The following is a 21192-nucleotide window of genomic DNA, read 5'->3' as shown; positions in this document are numbered from 1 at the left end:
TGTTTATAAATTTGTATAAACCACTTAATTTTTTTAATTACACTTCGACCGGTTTTGAGGTTACTACCTCATTGTCAGGAATTTAACTAACTTATAATTACACGCGTTGCTATTTATATAACAAAATATTGCATGAAAGCGACAGAAAATTGAAAGAAAGAAGTGAAAAGTTACATTTATTATTCTTCTTTAAGTAGCACTGATTTAAAACACCGTTTATATATTTTGTTTGTAATTTATATGTTATCCTAATTAATATTAATAATTGAAAACAAAATAAGCTATTGTAAGACGTCACTCCCCATTATGTACATAAGAATTGTTTATTTATTTTACGTAATGGGAAACGTTAATGTAAATATATATATATTTAATTAATGTAAAAAATTGTATTTAGTAGTAATTTTGTACATTTATTTGCTATCTGAATAATAAAAAAATATATTAAAAAATGCAGTTCCACCATTAAATGTCAGTAGAAAAACTCAACCCCCTGAAGTTTTATAAATTTAAAATTAAAACATAATAATTTCGTAAAAAATAATTAAAAATTAATTCCTACCAACAAACTCAAATAATTCATTTATATCACACAGAATACAAAGTATTTTTGATGCTTACAGGAATTCATTTTGGTCTGATAGGGTAAACTGAAAATCTGACTAATGCATAAAGCTCGTTTTACCGTGTGTTGAATACGAGTACCTTTCATTTGAGTTTAACTTTGGTACATGCATCCAACGGAATGTAACTATCTTTGAGAGTCGAGGAATTCTACAATGTTCCGAAATTAATATTGGAGAGAGCGATTTCTAAAGTTTGTAAACTCTTGAACTATTTTTAATTACATCCAAGTTTTTATCGTCCGAATTTCCCAAGCTTTACAAGACATTAGTGTGACATAAACAAAACTTAATGTTCCATGACGGTGTAAACTTTACACTGTAAGGAGTAAACTTATGATTGTATTATTTACGGTGTTATTTTGAAAACTTCATCGTAATTTTTTTTGCTCAAAACTAGTAACTTATTATTAATCAGAATTATCTTAGTTTTTGTCGAAATTGTTGTAGACAAATAATTAATTATATCCTCGCCGTGGTGAAGTGGTTAGCGCATTTACTATGCATGAGATTCAAGATTCAAGATTTGATTCCTATAAAGTCAAAATATTTTTTATCTGAGGGTCTAAGAAGCAAACTTAGAAATCTCCATTGAAGGAGTTACAGAGATATTTGCGAAAAACTTTGAAAAAAGAATTGTGAGATTTGTAATCATGCTTTTGTAAGAATGCTTAATTTGCGGTGTCAGGTAGTATTATGAAATCTGTTTTTGCAAGATTTAAAGACGGTTTTAAATTAAGCAGTTCTTTAGATAAGTGGATTTTAATGTTTACTTTATTTTGCCATTAATAACTCATTTTCCGTTTTTAGTGGAGATTTCTAAGTTTCTCATACCGTCATATAGAACCTAATTTTAATGAAGTTTTGATTATGTTTTGAAAATTAATAACTATGCCATAGTGGCATTGTTTATAAATTTGTTGTAACAGAGAGAAAAAACATTTTTGAGAATGAAACATGGAATTTTAGGCATTTATAAGGCTTATGACTTGTCATTGGCTAATTTAAGTGGCCACTCTACACAATGTATAACTTGCACCATTCTGACTATGTACAACATTTGGACATACTCCAAACATTTTTTTAATTTTTTTATTAAATTGAAAACATATTATACATAATTATATACAATATTCCCAAGGAGTTTTTAAAAAAAAAACTCATTTAGGGACACACAGATAACAAATTTATTTAAAGACGTTTTTATATTTTAAACTATAATATTATTTACAAAAGCAGAAAAATTAAAATTATGATATACTACAAATTAAAAAGGGTATGAAAAATACTTGAAAATAACAAAATAAACAGAATACTAGGCATTGAAATAAATTCAAAATAATGTTTACATTATGCAATCTGGGAAAGAAAATTGAAAAAGTTTAAAAATTACATGTATGTATATATACATACTAAACTAGTACAAAATAAAATCTTTTTTTTTAATTAACAAAATATGCGCACACCCAATACAGGTTAATTTTTATCAAAAACGTATTGAAATTATGTATACAAGCCAAAAAAAGTATAAAAAAAACACAAATAACATTTAAATAGTATTAAAAATTACATATACAAGCAAAAACGGTACAATATTAAAAGATATATGTTCAAGATGCGCATTCTCTGGATAAACTAACATTATTTATTCAAAGTACTTCTGGAAAAAATAATTCTTCAATTCGCACGTCCTGTTTCTATATTTTGAAATAGGTACTTTAAATTTTTGTGGCAATTTATTAAATTCCTTGAAACCTATGTATTGTAAAGATCTAGTACCAAACTTCGTAGACTTCACAGATCCAATATAAATATTGTTTTTCGATCAAGTACTGTACCGATGGATGTCTCTAATGAAAGCTGGCTTTATGTTACTGTGCATTGAGTCGAGAGTAGTATTAATGATAGTGTCAGCTATCTCGAAATAGGAAAGCATGCTAAAAGGCATGATTTTTGTTTCAAAATAAATGTCCCTTACATGAGTATCATACGGTAGGTGAAACACATTTCTGATCGCTCTATTCTGAATAATCTGCACCTCAGAAATTTTCTCTTAGTTGCAAAACCCCAAACACAGCATAGGTATGATAAATGCGAATGGACCATAGAAAAATAGATTGCTCGAAGCAGCGAAACTGGAAGCATTCTCTGAAATCTGTACAGTGTTCCAGCTACAGGGACAATCTTTCCTTTCACGTGCTCAACATGTTCATTCCAAGTAAGCTGCGAGTACATATAATATACATTATAACATTATGTACATATAAATATACATTTTTTTTTAATGCAAGCTGATGGAGTAATTTATTTACCTTTTGTGTCTTTTATAAGGTATCGCATGCAACTGTTTTTAGTTTTTTCCGATTCTAAATCATGGTTGCATATTTTCAGTCTGAAAAGTTCTCTAAGAAATAAATATCTTTTATTTATCAGTGCAAAGCTAGGAAAAGCGAATTTCTTTATCAGTGATGCCGTGTAAAGTTTTCTTTTGTATTATTTAAAAACTCCTAGAGTAAAAATTCTGTCGCAGTCAACATGAATAATACATTTCTAGGGACATTTAATTTTTTTTTTTTTTTCATCCTGAATAGAAAAAAGTACATTCCAACTGTTATTGCATTTAATAGTTAGAAAAAACTTTTGAAATATTTGTTTTGTAATTAAATGGCCCTTCACACACTGTGCAACATTCACCATTTTGCCCGTAGCTACCTTTGTTGATATGAATAGATAAATTTAATTGAATTAGTTCACACACTAGGCAACGCCTAACAACAATTAACCGATTTGTTTGCTTCTTGGACCAATTTAACCAGCCAATGACTGGTCAAAGGCCTGTAAATCTCCTAATCTCCATATTTCCTTCTCTAAAAGGTTCTCCGTGTTTGTTGTAATGTACTGGTCTTAATAACTCCGTAGGGACTGACATCCAGTTTTGTCTACAAACATTTAGACAAACTCAAAATATTGAAGGTAATTTTAAAAAAATCACCGTGTAATTTTATTATTATATTATACGCTCAAGTACATAATGATTAGTTACGCTTTTTACAATATTCATAATATTTTAAAGAATCAAGCAATACTAAAACAATTTTAAATAACTTTATTAAAAATAATTAAAAAATAAGTTAAAAAACGTCAAAAGTAATAAATAAAAAACCTCAAATCAAAAATACAAAAAGTATGATACAACAATTATTTTAATACACATTTTTTAGGTTTAAATTTTATGCCTGTTATTGTTAAGTAAGCAATTATTATCAATTATTGTACAATAGTTTATACTTTCCTGTTGCTCATGAAACATTGGTTAAATTTTGTCCGTTGAAATTTTCTTTCATTTAAAAATAAAATAATTTAAAAAATATTCGCCCAACGTGGGGCTCGAACCCACGACCCTGAGATTAAGAGTCTCATGCTCTACCGACTGAGCTAGCCGGGCTGATGACGAGCGGACGAAGTTGCGTTTCGTGTGGAAAAATATTATTAAAATAAAAAATGATTATAAATTTGCTATCATCACCAACCGATATTAATTTATATAGCTAGGTGCTCAAAATAAACGTTCCAAGTCGACAGTCAAAGTAACTTACGTTATTTTTTTGATGACTTGTTTGTTCAGAGAAAATAATCACATTCAAAACAATTATTTTGCTGTTAAAACTGTATAATTTAATTTTCTTTTGAGTAGTTTGAAACGTGTTTTTAATGTATGCACACCATATATATATTATAGTTATTCTTATTTTAATTTTAAAATCTGTAGTTTGCATCTATTAGGGTCAACGTCGTAAATCGTATTATTACAGGAGAGCATAGAATTAAGAATTATATGCAGGAGAGTAACTATTTAGCCAATTTTGTGGAGTCATAATGTTTGTCGTCTTTGATAACAAATATTAACAAACAACATTACAAAACATGTATGTGTGAATAAAATAGGAAAATATATAGGTCTTTAAATTGATATTGACCATCTACAAAATGGTGTCAAGAAAAATATGGAATATGTCACTGGCTCTTTTAGATTCTTGCAACAGAAATATGTTTTATCACCAATTATTATTCTATATCTACAATAAGTACTCATTTTCGTTTGAACTTTAAAAAATGTATGTTTATCTTTATAATCTGTTTTTAATTTACATTATTGTATCGAGTTTGTACACAACTTATTTAATATAAGCACATAATAATGTGCTTTCCTTTTCTTTGTAAGGTTAAGTTTGTCTTTTTTTTTACATTACAGCGTCCTTTTTTGGTTTTGGCACCCCTTTTTTAATAAACCGCTGTTATTTCATAAACAATTTAACTTGTTTTTCAATTATTACCTAATGGTATGTTTAAAATTGTGTCATTCTTGTAAAATAAATAAATAATGATTTGTTAAATTCATCGACATTAACTTAATAAGCTTTGAGTTTTAAAACTCTCCCGAATGATTTTGGCGCATAATAACTAAAGCAACTCCACAAAGATTTGATAAACAGCAAATTTTGACTTCTGTTGACACAGTTGGGAGACCTAAAGATATATTGATTCCAACAGAAATGGGACATCACGTGGAAAAATGTCCGTGATTTTTTGCTACAAAACGGTGGCACTCGTTAATAATTCAACCGGGCACACTAAAATTTATGAAAAGTAACAGTTCTGGGCAATCCCATTTGGAATTTACTATATATATATATATATATATACTTTTAATTTTTATTGGAAGTAAATATTAAAAAACATAGCGTCCCATGTGAATTGTTCTCAAAATGACAATGATGTATAATAAAATAGACACATTACTAGCGCGTAGTAGATGGCTTTTCAATTTGTGGGTAATTGCGTTCCTTGCCATGATTTTTTAATGGACTTTTGTCGTAATCAGATGTGACGCTACACGAAAAAAAAACCATCGTAAGAGATGATCATACGCTTTAATTAATTATTATCTGAACAGGAAAAGGGAACTGTGGAAAACAGTATATCTTTTTATTCGTAAATAAATACAATCCGATTTACTAAATTATTAGTGAACTTTTTAAGTACGTTTTTATTATTTTACAGTACAAAAATAAAATACGACAACAGACAGCCGGTGTCAAGTTAGTATTCTCTGCATTCGAGATTACAATGTACTTTCTTCACTTTGAGTTGTATCTCTGAATAGGTACGTGCATAATAGTAAATAATTGTACATGTTTAGATATGTACACATGTACAGTACTTGATATTAAACGCGCTTAGGACACTTAACCGCAACTCCATTGCAAAACTCATATTATATTATGAACGCCGCGCTTTTTGAACGGTGTATGTAAGGTACATTATTTATGGTTTTGTGTTGGACATAAGTATTTTTTTGCAGTTTTGTGCGAATATTAAATTAACCCTTTAGAAAGCGGCGAAAGAATACTAACCACTTGGAAATTCGTGATTCATGGACAGGCATCCAAATTATACCAAGCACGTAATGTAAACATAGTTTTTCTATGAACATATCTACCCTAAAACACATTTTGAATGGTCAAATACTACCCTACTTTTCAGCAGTATCTTTAAAACAAACCAGGTGATTTGCTGAGCTGATTTTTAGACGTTTCTTGAATTTTAGAATAAAATTACCCAGAATGTCAAAAAAAAAATCCGTGATTTTCAATTTTATTTTGTTTTTGAAAAAATTAGAGTATTTATATTGATATGTCTGTAATCTGGGTTTGAAAGGGCCAATGTTAGATTTAATTTTCTCTTGTCAACATTTTGTAGAGGGTTGATGTTAATAAAAAATAGACCTATTTAACAAATTTATATAAATACACACATGTGGTAGTATTTTTTTATTGATAGTAGTTTCAAACACCTCAAACAATTTTTTTAAATTTGAAGCACTAACTTTGTAGAACTTTATTATCCAATATATTGCAAAAAAATAACTTTGTTTTTTAAGTAACACTTTATTTTTTTTAAATTAAAGTGGTACATACAAAAAAATTGTTGTAAAATTATTCTCCTGTAATGATGTGGTAAACGAGAATGGCGCTTTTAGATTCAAGCTAAAGATTTATTTGAAAACGCAATATATTTGTATTTATTCATTCAAAGTGACATATTTATGAATTTATAAATGCTTTTTAAGTTGTCCCCGTGTTAAGCCATAATAATTAATAATGAAAAATACATAGTAAAATTCATTAAATTATAACAACACGTGATGTAATAGAATAACAATCCAGAAAATCAAAATATAAATAATAAAATTCCAAAGAAAACAACTTTACAATAGTTATTTTTAAATATTTAAAAATATTTATATTTAAATTACGTAATCTATTATTATGAATATTATTTATTTTATTTTATTTTGTTATTATCTTATATTTGTTGATTTATTGAACTGTATTTTTTGCGGAGTTATATCAGAAATACAAAACTTTAAAAAATCATAGCGCTGATAATACGATGCATATAAAAAAAAATTAATAAAATTGGCTTAGTTTAATAGTTCATTAACTATAGACACTGAACTTCCTCAGTAAAAAACAGGTAGATGTCTCGGAGTTATCAGATAACGGAATGTTGTTCAATATAAGAAAGAAGATTTTTTATAATTTATTATAAAAACAAATATTTGCATTCTTACGATTTAGTGGGCATTTTTACTGAGTTGCTAAAAACTCGTTTATTAATTTGTGCTGGAGTGTCGTTCAAACCTCGGACCTTTGATTCGCGAGTCCACAACAATAGCCATGGGACTACAACCCAGTTCAAATAGATTAAATAGATTTTTTATTTATTTATACTTTTACATTGTTGGTATTTTTTTAAATACAGAATAATGTTCCCTCACTGGGGTGTCCCGTGCCGAGGGAATCATTTTACAAAATGTGAAACATGCCTTAAATTAGCTATTTACCAAAGTTAACATAACAATAACAAACGTAATTAATCCAATTAACTTTATTATCATTAACATGATAAACAATAAAAAAGAAAAACTAATCATAAAAAAACATAACCAATTTATATAGACCAATGGGACGAATTTCATAAACAGTACACACATTTTACATATTCAGCTTGATCCACTCATCGATCCGTGTGCAACTCACCTCCACTATCCCCTAGTCGATAAAAATTGTCAGTAGATTATATTGTCTACGCATGCCTATTGCATTTATTTATATATAAGAAGTCATTTTTACATTTTTACGGTACACACAAAAAAGATAAAAGAGCTGAAATTCAATGCTTAATATACTGAGCCCAACTATGTGGTGTTCTATATTTAATAAACTTTGATTATTATTATTATTTTATTTAAAAATGAAAATAAAAATTGGCGTCCTTATGATTAACCCAAATATTTAATCTTGAGGGGCATTTTCAACGAGTTGTAAATAACTCACTATTAGAAAATGGTAATCGAGTTGGGGTAGAGTGGGATTCGAACCACAGACCTTTTGTCCGTAAGTCCGAGACACTAGCCACAGGACCACAACCCGATTATAACTTTTATGTTTTATTTTTATATGTTTTAAAATACTGTCTGATGTCAAAAAACCTTATAGAAAACAAGGATTTAAATATGTTTTATAAATTTCCATAGTCTTAAACATAAATTACATTACTTCTTACTAAATATTTTTTTACCGCGATGAGGTAGAAGTTTACAAAAAAATAATCAAGAATTCTATTTCTAATAAAAACATATGCATGATTCCTTTTTTAAATGATTAAAAACATGAAATATAACCTGGGCCCGCTAAAGGGTTAAAGGACAAAAAAAGAGATTCGGAATTTCAGAGTGAGAAAAGATCATTTATTTTATATATTGCCATTGATATTGGGTCCAGTCTAGACTTTAGACTTTAGAAATGTGACTTTGATAATATCACGTATCATAATATGCCACCTGCGAAAAACCTATAAATACACAGATATGTGTATATAACTATTTGCCAACTTTTCTAAGCCAACCGGTTTCAAAACGTGCCCGTCTTTTTGTCAGGATATTAATTACACTAACATGCAATTTCCATTAAACAGTTTTACCATTGTATGCAAAAATATAAAACCAACGTGCTGATAAGATCCATGATATTTGAAGTTTATATGAACGTTCACTGATTATAATAAAACAAAAATATTTTCACCCAAGATTTTTTTTTTTCAATTGTGTTATCTTCTAATAGCATGTGTCCAGTCAGCACTTTAGTTTTATGATTTTGTGCAACTTCTATGGTTAGGGTGTCTAGTGTAATTTGCATTTTAGTTTTTCACGCACAACTGTAATCTTCATCCGCCTGGACATGGACAAATGATACTTCTTCTTTTTCTTCTTTTGCCGCTCCTTCAGAAGGTTGGCGATCATCATTTTGAATTCGTCGCGATCTTGGGCCAGTCTAACAGCGCTGCAGCATCCAGCACACCGAACCACTGTCTGAAATTTCTGAGTCATGATGATCTTTTCCTAATATCCTAATAAGTTAGAGAAGAGCATACTTCTCACTGAGAAATATGTGACGACCAAATTATGGGACTTTTCTTATTTTGACAGTGGTCAGAAACTCCCTCTCTTTGTTCATAATACTCAAAACCGCTTCGTTGGAGACACGATCTGTCCATTCGATTCGAAGCATTTTTCTGCACAACCAAAATTGTATGCAAATAAAACTCAAAAAATGCAAAAATAACCATTGATCACCCTACATACACATAAGGATGTTTATGCGTTCGTAAAAAAATATTTGCTCGGCCTATCGGAGATTGATTTCTATAGATATTTTGTTACGAGTTGGCAAGCAACTTAGCCGTGATTGGATCTCACGAGTCAATGGGCATTATTCTGAGCGCCGAGATCCACAATAGATTATGGATTCGATGTTGATTTAAGCGATTATATAACTCCACTGGACGTGTGAAATCGAATAGATATTTGGTGAACATTTGAGTCTATTTGATAAACTAGTAATATCGGGCTAGTTGCAATTCGAAAGCTTTCCGGTGATTATCGCGATTTGATGTTAAATCAAAATGAAAAGCTATTTTGCGAAACATTCATGATATTATATTATTGAGACTTACAAAAAAGGTCGAGGCAGCATATTATCGACTGCGTTTTGGACAAAGACTTCATAGACCATTAAATGTTGTTTAATTCATTTTAATGTAGAACTCAAAGTAAAACTGCCCTTTTTCAGAGACGTTTTGCTGTATTGGGCCTCAGGGTTTTTAACATGTTCGACCCTGATATAAGGGCGTCTGTCGGTTACAATGTTTATAAGAAAATTGTGAGCTAGTGGATAAGGAGTAGACTTTTCTATATGCTGAAAATTATTCTTAAATATCTCCTTTTACTTTTCACTAGCATTTAGATTTATGCATCATTTTTAATTATAAACAATATATTTTCAAATTTATATATTTTTTTTTTTTTTTTAGAAAAGAAATATTTGCGTTCTTATGATTTACCCAAATATTAAATTTTGAGGGCCATTTTCAACGAGTTGTAAATAACTCACTATTAGAAAATGGGAATCAAGTTGGGGTAAAGTGGGATTCGAACCACAGACCTTTGGTCCGTGAGTCCGAGACACTAGCCACAGGACCACAACCCGATTCAATTTGTGTTTCAATTTTTATAATTATCGGTATGTTTTCTTATTTATATTTAAGTTTCATTTTTTAACTAATTATAGTATATTTTCTAATTTTTCTACATGATTAAATTTTTATTATTACCTGTAAGTTTTCTTATTTATAATTATTTTGAATTTTTTGTTATAATTATTATTGTTTGAGTTTTTTATTCATCATTCAATGAAATGAAAAAAAAACATGTAAAAAGAAGGTTCTTCCTAACACAGGAATTTCCTAGCTAGTAAAACTGTGAAATAAATAAATGTGTTTTTAACCAATTACGTGGTTCTCATACACTAAAAAAATGACAAAACAATAAGACTAATAGACTTTAATGCACACACGAATAACTAGAGGTGTTGTTTAAGTGTTGACTTACATATTAAAATAATTGTTCTTGGCATATATTTGCCTATGGCTCAACAGGGTTTCAATTACCTAGGACCTAAAATGTATCATTTATTGTCAGTTGAGTTGAGAAATGATACTGCCAACATATTTTGGGTAGCGCGTGGATTAAAAAGATAATATTTCCTTAGGCCTTTAACCATTTTTCACTCATCCCTACCGCCATCGCTTTCCTTTTTCGTGTCCTTTATATACTCCTCTCCTACAACCCTTTACCCACACTTCCTCTTGCTTTTGTCATGAAAATGATTTTTTAAAAGGTATTCCATTACAATTCCTTTTTCCATTTTTTTTTTATTTATCGTATTATTCAAATAAAATAAAATATTAATTTAGTTTTTATCAATATGCGCCTAGAGGACTTTAAGGTTATCAATGTTTGGAGTATGTCCAACTGTTTGTAGGCAGGTTGGGTTTCCTACCTTGGAAGTTACAAGGATGCATTTTTTGCAACAGAGAGCCAAAACATTTTTGAGAAATATAAATATTTTAACAACAGCAAATTTATTATTTATGTAGACTGTGACAGAATTTTTCATGTAGAATTTTTAAAAATAATACATAAGAAAACTTTACACGATAACACTGATAAAAAAATACGTTTTTCTTAGCTTTGCAGTGATAAATAAAAGATATTTTTTTAAGATAATTTTTCAGACTGAAATTATGCAACCATGATTTAAAATCGGAAAAAAACCTAGTAACAGTTGCATGGGATACCGTAAAAAAGACTCATAGGTAAATACATTACTCTATCAGTATGCATTAAAAAAAAATATATATAAATACACATATATACAATTCAACAATATTTTGAGAATGTCCAAATGTTGTTCATAGTCAGAATGGTGAATGTTACACAGTGTATAAAGTGACCACTTACGCCAGACAATGACAGGTCATAAGCCCTGTAAATGCCTATGCTTTCATTTTACCTTTTCAAAAATGTTTTCCCTCTCTGTTAAAATAATAAATTTAAAGAACTCATGAGATAGGAAATCCAATCTGTCTACAAACATCTGGACATACTCAAAACATTGTTGATAAAATAAGAAGTATAAAAAATATTTTCAAGCGTTGCCTAGCAGGTGATATGGTGGATTTATATACAGTGGATTTTTTTTAAATGGCTCTAGTATTGTTAATATATTTCTACGTATTGTTTTTATTTAATAGCTGTAAACATCCTAAATAAAATAAAAATATATTTATTTTTTATACATATATTTTATATAAATATAGAATGTCACATCATGCATTTGAAGTTTGAATGATGTATCATTAAATATTATTAGACCTGGCTATTTTCTGCAAAATGCTCATCTTAGGTTGTGTCATCTCAGACTTTAAAAAATATTGAAACTGGTTTAATACATAATTAAGGCGATTTAAAAACGAATGTATGCATTATTTATCATTTGTCAAAGTAAACGTTGGAGATTCCGTTTCGTAAATCAACACTAAGACAGAGGCATGCAAATGTCCTAGTCCCTAAACTGTATAACTCTTACTTTATTGACACAACGGAAAATAATAATTCGAGCCTCTCTTCTACTAATAATTAATTTATAAACTGGGTCAAAAATATAAATGTCAATGTTTTCTTTTTACAAACTTTTGACAAACTTTTAATTTACTCTTGTACTTTTTTGTAATTTAACTACTTTAATTTAAAAATTATTTGCTCGACATGTATTCTTTACCTTTTTTATTTTTTTAATTCAAATTCTTTTCTCTTACTCATATTTTTAACAACCTGAATGCTTATTTTTTATTATGTTTTTTTATGTATTTAATTTATATATTTTGCATCTACATCATAGATTTACGTATTCAAGATTGAGTATACCTACGCACAGGCTACGCCTATGTAGGAATTTTTTGTTTTCATGTAAAGTTAGATATTATGCGATAAAAAATGTACCAAATGTAAACTAAAAAATTGTAAAAAAAAAACAAAAAAAAAAAAATTACCACTTTTGTGCAGATTTGATTTTCTTTTCCCACAAAAGTGCATTTATCTCAGTTTCATTTTTCTATGGCTGGCTGCTCTCTGCATAGCTACGTTCAATTTCTCCATACCGTTTCCAAGCCGGCGTATTAATATAAAGTTGCTTCGACTGTCCGACTAGGTTTCTAGGTGATAATATAACCTATTTGTCGGCCTCGTGGTGTAGTGGTCAGCGCATTAACCTGCCATTCAAGAGGTCTCGGATTCAATTACCGACATGGTTGATAAAAAATATTGATTCAAAACGGTGTTTTAACACTCGAATATTTCTTAATCCCTGGACTGGCACCTGCAGCGTAAGGCTAATCATCTTTCTTTCATGTAACAAAAATGATCAAGATGCACGGCGATTGGTGTACCAATGCAGTGCCCTATGTACCATTAGGTGCGGAAAGGGAATGATTGATTGATTGATTGAATAAAACCTATAATTCCACTGTAAGTCAGTAAAAAAAAACAGTAATCATATTTAATAGAAAAGGGTGGTTACATAAATAAATATCCCCAAAATTAAATGAACAAAAAAAAGCAATTCAAACAAGAAAGAGCATGTATTGTGTTGCCCATCAATCAGCGATCATCAACCACCCAAGACTCTCCGCGGCCAATTTTACGAAGGAAAAGAGTCAGTAACTTCTTTAGCTTGTGGCTCTTACATTTCCACGGTTCTGGCATTATATTAGATAGTAGTATTTTCTCTCCGCTAAAGAAGTTTTAACCGTTTTCTGGGAAATCATATCGCTTTTGTTTTATGATTAATATTTGCTTGATATTATTTAACATTATAAATAGTAATGTTTTGTTCCAAATTATCGTCACTTTGGTAGTAATAAACCCACCAAGTAAAGTGTACAAATTTTTCGTTGAGGCAACAATTACTAACCTTATAAAAAACAATTTTGAGTTAAATATGCCATTAGAAGCATACAACTACGTTCTTAATGAAGCAAACATCACCAAGGTAACTTAGAAAAAGTTGCACAAATCCGAATTATTTGTTTTTAGTAGGTAACTTTATATTATTATATAATGTATTGAAACACAAAAAAAACATGTTCAAAAATATTTCTTCATGTAAAAATATTTTTTAAATCCATAGTGTCATCACTATAATATTTATATATATCATGTTTCCTTCCTTTCATTTACACTTATGGCTTGCATTGTCTAGATTATAAACCAGCAAAGGTCACTTAATTAAATTTTAGCCACCATGAGCCGGTAAAAACTTTCCAGTTATATTCAAATGTATCAGAAAGAAAAAGATCTCAGTGGAATTTATTCAGAAGATATGAATATGAGTATAAAACCGAAAAAATATAAAAACCTGATTTTTCCATGCTTTCTAAATTCTCATATAGCGATTTCTTAAAATGCAATTTTTTGGGTTAGTGACTTTTATCTGAACGGTGACGAAATAATGTTTTGATAAATACTTAAATTCGTACATGAACAATTAATTTTGTGATTTTCCATTTAAGTCGTTTAACTTGTGGAAAATCACTCAAACAATTGTATATGCCAACTGGTTTCCGAACACGACTGTTCCTTTGCCTATTAAATTGTTTGTTCACACAAGTGTGTACATTGTACTTTGTTATTGTACAAACAATCCAGTTACAAAAAATCCACTTATTGTGTTTAATGTAAATTAAACCAATATGATTAATCTTAACAAATATTTAATATCGACCTTCCCAGAAATCGAATCTCGGACCTCAAGCATGGTAGGAGAAAGCGATTTCCTTTTTTTAGGATTTTTACCCGAAATAAGTCATCGGGTCAAAAACACTCGTGGATTCTGGTTCCCTTTCACAAACAAAACGGTATTTTTCATCCGCCCGAAAACAGACATTAAATCACTTTGGACACATGTAAAATTATAAAGGTAGAATGATATTTCTTTAAAATATGTATGTATTTCAAGTAATTAATAATGTGTATAGTACGAGTATATTAATATTTCATACCCGATTTTTTTTTTTTTAATCTTTTTATTTCTAAGCACTCTTTATACTACATATATGTAAATGGCAGAAATGCCGTATATAAATAAATAAATAAAATAATAAAATCTAAAAAAATTAGTCTACCGAAATGATAAATGTAAATTTTAAGATCTAAACATTTGACAGCTTACCCACCGTTTACCGCAGACCGCGTCTGAGAAAAAAACACGCGGTCTGACTTTTCTTCATACAGACGAATTCACAATTTTTTCTCCCTTAGATTATGGCAACAGAGCGATGATTTTTTCACATGCCATAGATATCGAATATTGTCATGTCCATATTGTTATTTTGTTATAAATGATCTATAATAGGATTTAGGACCATCCGAAAACCCTTAAGCGCACGGTTTTATATGTCGTCTTCTATGTTCCATATACAAAGCTAAATTATTCATTGCTGAACGATAAAACCTGCCAAAAGGCAATCTGTAATCTGGTAACCTTGGCATCTTTATCCATCCGAAGCATTTGACAGCGGTGATCTTTATTCTTCTCAGGTACATCTTCTCTCTGGCCTTGGCAGACCTGTTAGTGATACTCATCAGCGTGCCCTTCGCCTCCATGATCTACACGCTGGAGTCCTGGCCTTGGGGAGGTGCCTTATGCCGCCTGTCGGAGTTCGCCAAGGATGTGTCCATCGGAGTGTCAGTCTTCACGTTGACGGCACTTTCAGCCGAGAGATACTGCGCCATAGTCAACCCACTACGCAAACTTCAGGTATTTATTTTTTTGTTTGTATTTCAAACTAAATGAAATTTCAAATTTTAAAAGCACGTGTCTTTGTTGAACAACCTTATAAAATGAATTTTAATATATAAATAAACAAATCATTTAGAATACCTACTATAAACTTGATACAGAATACCATACAAATAGTAAACAGGTGATTTTAATATTTTAACGGTTCGTAATTACTCCGCCCGAGACGTCACAAATTGTCGTCGGTAAGTTTTGCTGACATTTAAAGTAGAATCCCGTGACTATCAAAATACACTAAAAGGTGTAAAAAATGTCTACCCGGAAACTGAAAATCTATCACAAGACATAACAGTGGTACAATTAATTAGTTATTGTTCACAGAAACTTGTGACGTTTCAAAGTTGTTCGTTTTCATTATTTTTTTCATAAATTTTCGCGAAACTTCTACAAAAAATGTAAATATGATAAAATCTATAAATAAATAAAAAAATAATTCCTTTAAAAAAAAAGATTTGTGAATCACGGTTGTATCAGTTTTAGAAACATTAATACATCAAAACTCAATGACTCATTTGTTGTTCATTGTACCTTAGGGCGATTTTCACGAAAAACGCGCTGAGTAAATTATTAAACTCTACCAACACCATTGAGATAAAATATAAAAAGATGTCCCTCCGTACAAATCAGAGCTGAAGTATCGTCGATATCGACCAGCGGAGGGCGCAAGTGTCGTCACTTCATATCACGTCGGTTTTGACAATCAAAACAAGTTGTAATGTCACTCCCTTCCGCATACGCGTCACATACAAAAGTTCCAAAGCAGCCGAAGAATACTCGTTACAGATTAAAGCCCGTTCTATCAAACATAATATGCCAATTGGCCGCAGGTTGAGGGACCATATTTCGAACGCTTATGCTTACTCTTTTTATATACCTTATTGACCAACGCATACATACAATAACAAACATAAGATCACTTACTCTCTTTATTGACTAATTGAACGTAGTTCTGCAGAAAGCAACCAGTCTACAATTTTGAAAAATTGAGATATTAATGTGGTCGGGTGCAGTAAGGTGAATTTTATGTTCTGCTAAAAACAGCCAGACCGTTTTCATACAAAAACTGTATTGATCACCTTCTGAAAATGATGTTGATCACAAAAACGGTATTTCTCAATTTGCTGAAAACACTCGAAGGGATAGAAAAATCTTAAGTTCATTCAAAAATCACTAAACCTAGTCAAATAGTCAAATAAATAACTGGAAAATTGTTTGTAATATATAAAAAAATAATGTTTTGATTGTTTGTTTTAGTCAAAAACACTGTTGTGTTAATTTGATCGTTCACTCGTTTCACAAAGGTGCTATTATCTCAGTTTCACTTTTCTATGGTTGGCTGCTTTCTGTATATCTACATTCAATTCATTTTTGTGATAGATTTTATATACACGGGTTTTCCGGACCATACCGTTAAAACAATAAGAGGAATATTTTTGATGAGGTACCTTTAAAAATATTTTTCTGGTAAATCGAAACTTTTAATAAAAAAATCATCTCTTGTGTGGCTGTGATGTCACACTAGTCGACATAGGACACAAGCCTTGATATATCTCTCTTATTTTTTTTAAATGATGAATTTATATTTTTTGAAATCTTCTAATGGACATTTGCACACCGGATTTGGAAAGTAAAATTTGTATAACTATGCTGGATGTTAAAAAAAATATATATTTATCCTTGCTACGCAAAGAATGAATGTCCGCTAGTTCAGCAACACATCAGTATAAGAGAGAGCATGAAGATAGAACTCATAACAAGGAAGAAAGAGACGCAGTTCTGTATCGGGTGTTATGTTAAAGAGATTCAGTCTTCAGTCCGTTGATGGGGGACGAATATGAGCGGCGTATTTATGTTTTTTAATTTACTTTGCCATATTATAAATTATGTGATTTTTTTTTAAATTATGGAAAAGGAAGTATTAAATAGTGTGTCTCCATGTTTTTTATTTCAAATGTTCGAACTTTAGAATATTCCGTATTTTACTAGTGGTAGCACGATGTTACATCACCGTGCGCAAAAGGATTATTTGCCACATTCTTCTAAGAGTTGAAAAAGTATTCAACCAACGAAGCTATCTGCGCTGAAAGCGACCAGGGAATTGGCTGGGTAGAGGTTTGTGGAAGGGATGCTACTCCATTTAAAAATTATAATTAATTTTTTTCAAAAAAAAGAATAAGTTTCTGAATAAAAGTTATTAGGAGTTTCAAAAAAATATATAATGAGAAATGTTTCTGTGAAATTTTGCGGTCTGGCCCTGAAGCAACGTATACGTATACATACATAATATTGTAGATAATTTTTGTTATTCTTTGTACTAAAATAAATTAAATCATTCATTTCTAAAAAAGTTCTAGAAGAAATCCTTTTATCTTAATTTAATTTATCTCGATGCTCGTCATAGTTTCCGTGGTGTAGCGGTTATCACATCCGCCTAACACGCGGAAGGCCCCCGGTTCGATCCCGGGCGGAAACATTATTTTGGTGTTTTTTTGTCCTTTTCTCAAAGGCATTAAAGCATTGCTGCGAACTTCAGAAAAAAATGTTGGACCGTCTTCGTAAAAAAAAAACAATAATACAATTATTCGTAAAGTTTACAAATAAAATTTATGTATAAATAATATAAGTGACTAACATTGAAGTCCGAGAACGACGTTTCGTGAATGTGGCGGTGGACCTGGTTGTGACACGTGCTGGGGATGCATCAGGAAAGCCTTAACCCAAGTTGTGTCTTCTTCACACCTGCAGGATCCCGCCGTCCCGGAAGACGATATTTCCGCTTTATTTCTCGGAACTCAGGGACGCGGGATTAACGTGAGAGGAGACGAGAGTGTTGACTGGCGATAGGGTCTTCTGGGCCGCGATTGAAAACGTCTTCTTCATCGGTACATATCGAGACGCTACAAAATAAAATCGATATTGATGTAGAAAAATGTGTATATTAGCAGGAAAATTTAAAGTGTGTTCATCGGTTACCTATAATCTATTATCTATTTTTAATACAGAAAACATAATTTTAATTTGTGGATGAAAATTAGTAGAAAGATAAATGTTGTATCGCATCGTAATAAGGGCCCTGGGCTGGTATTCCGAACGCGTTTACAGCGCGCTATAATGCGTATTTAGTACGTAAAAACGCGCTATACCGCGCTATAATTTCGTTTGGAATACCTGCCCTGGAAGGGTTTGGTGATGTTCACATACTCCACTTAGAAGTGGATGTAGAAATAAGAATAGGTTGAAAATTAATAATAATAATAATTTTAAAAAAACATAGTAATAAAAAAAAATGATTTTACGGATCACAATTCCCATCTTAAGAAATGCACATAGTAGGAAGTTTGGACTATTTATTAAATATGTCTTATATATTTTTTTGGTATTTTTTAATGGAATGTTAATTTTTTTGGGTATCAAAACAAAACATTATTTTATTTTATTCAATTAATCAATCTCACCACCACCACATAATTATTTAAAAAAAATTCTTTAAAAAAGAAATATTTGTGTTTTTATGATTAACCAAAATACTTAATTTTTTTGTAAATAACTCACCATCAGAAAAAGGGATCTCATTTGTGGTAGAGCGGGGTGTGAGCCTCGGGCCTCTGATTCGTGAATCTGTGACACCTACGGGACCACAACCCGGTTTAATATACATACTATGTGTATTTGAAAATTTTGTATTAAATTTCTCATGACATTTTGATTGCGCTTTAGTTAACATGTAAGCACAAGAGGTTAGTTCTTTTTTGTTGTGGTATTTCGTTTTGTTTTTTTTTATGTATAAAGTATTTATGTTTTTTTATTTAACTTTTAATACATGAAAATTAACCAAGTATAGACTTTTTAAAAATGGGTATCTATATTTCAATCATCATGACGTAAAATAAAAGAGACGGGTTACAGGCACGTAATAGATGGTATTTAAATTCGTAGGTAATTGCTTTGATTCTTTGACGGACTTTCAACGAGATCAGACGTGATGTTATGAATAATAATGGCGCCGCGTGTTAAATAAAATGCTTTAATAACTCTGTAACTCTTAAAAGCAGTAAAGCATTTCATTTGTGAATACAATCTAATTTATTGATTAGGAATGATAATAAGTTTTATTTTTTAGTACATTTCTGTTGCTAGCTCGACATTTCGTATCTCTGTGGTAACCAGCTATAAAATGTTAGTATAGATGTTTTTGCATCTTTCTTACATATGTGTCGTGATTGGCCAGATCTTTTTTTAACCTTTCTGAGCCTAAGCGTTAAAAAAATACGCGAATTCCTGAAGGGGTTATAAGAAATACCCCAGCTAAAATGCTGTTAATGTGACTTATTATGAAAAACCATTTCATTATGACTGTGATGATAGCATTTGTAAAACCGTTTCATAATACTTTGAGTTTTCTTTAAAATTCATACAGGTTTTCGTAAAATACTGTTAGAAGAAGATGCTATATGACATCACGCTCGTCTCACTTGTACACGTTGAATACCACTAATTTGAAGTCACGCAGCTCATTAGCGGAGAGTAGGGAGGGCAAATTCATGTAAAATAGAACACAATAATCCGGATTTTAGTGGTTATTGCGAGAAATAAGCCACCAAAGGGCAAGAAGCCAACATGCAAACCGACCAAGGTATCGAAGATTATTAAACTTTAGAGTATATGAATGGTTATGTTTGTTTTTTGAATGGGAAAAAAGCAAAGAAAAATATGATTTTTTATTGAAAGAATCCGCAGAAAAAAAAATCTAATTATTTTGAAACATTTTTAACATTATAAAGTAGAGTTTTACGAAAAATTGGGTCAATATGCATTTTCCAAATACTTAAAGTTTAAGTGATTTTCCATCTCTATTGCAATTAATTTCTGTTAATGTTCACAACCGTGTCACCAGAAGTCGAAATTTGCTATTCATCAAATCTTCTAAGAGCAACTTTTGTTTTTATGCCCCAATGTCCTGAACGTGTGGATTAGAAATCACCGAACAACTTTGATTTCTTTGTGAAAGATTTTCCCGCTTTTTATAGATCTCATCGCTATTAACACAGTGTGGAATTAAGATAAATTGGCATGGTTTATCTCGAAATCTTGTATCCTGATCATGTTCTCGAATACATTGTACACCATAATGATAAAGCCCTTGTTTGTCTTTGCAACATATTATATTGTTTTTTTTTTTCAGTTTCTTATACAAATGTTTCTTCAAATAACTGTTTATTATTACCAAAAAGATACTGAAAAACAGTATGCTACCCGGGAGACCCTAAATAACCTCTTAGATCCGGGAGGGTTAAAGTCGCACAAACGTTGATTTTTAAGAATTAGCCGGTCGTAAGTAAAATTTCAAAAGTGACGTTAAAAATATCAAGAAAATCTAACAGTCAAAGAAATGTCACATTAACAAAAATTTACCATCCCCACTCACGCACCTTTCACCGTGCGCGCGCGCAGTTAGTTGAAACTTGGTCGGCTCGCGAAGTTCAGGTCGTCATTGTTCTCAGCGCTCCGTGTAAACATTTAAACAAATATGCATTTTGTGATGTCCACCTAACTTTTCAAAATTATTGTAATGGATTTGAATAATTCAGATAATAATTTATGTGTTGATACTTTTACACGATTCTAAACTTTATTTTTTTTGTAGAACTTCATAAAAAGGTTGTTTTGTAATGATTTTTTATTATAATTTTCATATTTGTAAGACTGTTATATTATCGCTTCCGATCGCGTAATTTTAGTTATTGTGC

General features: G+C 30.5%; 1 protein-coding gene and 2 non-coding genes across 3 annotated transcripts in view; 2 read left to right on the top strand and 1 right to left on the bottom strand.

The window, feature by feature from the left end:
* Positions 1–21192, top strand: part of LOC148271479 (neuropeptide CCHamide-2 receptor-like) — a 54510-nt gene that overhangs the window by 12805 nt on the left and 20513 nt on the right. Inside the window, exon 3 of the mRNA XM_088241344.1 lies at positions 15184–15403. Within this exon, the coding sequence (XP_088097470.1) occupies positions 15184–15403 (220 nt within the window). The remainder of the gene's footprint in view (positions 1–15183; positions 15404–21192) is intronic.
* TRNAK-CUU (transfer RNA lysine (anticodon CUU)) lies at positions 3996–4068 on the bottom strand. Its single transcript has one exon. It is a non-coding gene; the product is annotated as a tRNA-Lys (tRNA).
* Positions 17846–17918, top strand: TRNAV-AAC (transfer RNA valine (anticodon AAC)). Its single transcript has one exon. It is a non-coding gene; the product is annotated as a tRNA-Val (tRNA).

Source organism: Micrasema longulum, unplaced genomic scaffold (assembly GCF_059751315.1).
Source record: "Micrasema longulum isolate JH-2025_06_02 unplaced genomic scaffold, ASM5975131v1 h1tg002849l, whole genome shotgun sequence".
NCBI lineage: Eukaryota > Metazoa > Arthropoda > Insecta > Trichoptera > Brachycentridae > Micrasema > Micrasema longulum.
The sequence above is the reverse complement of the archived record's forward strand: the minus strand, read 5'-3'. Positions and strand labels throughout refer to the sequence as shown.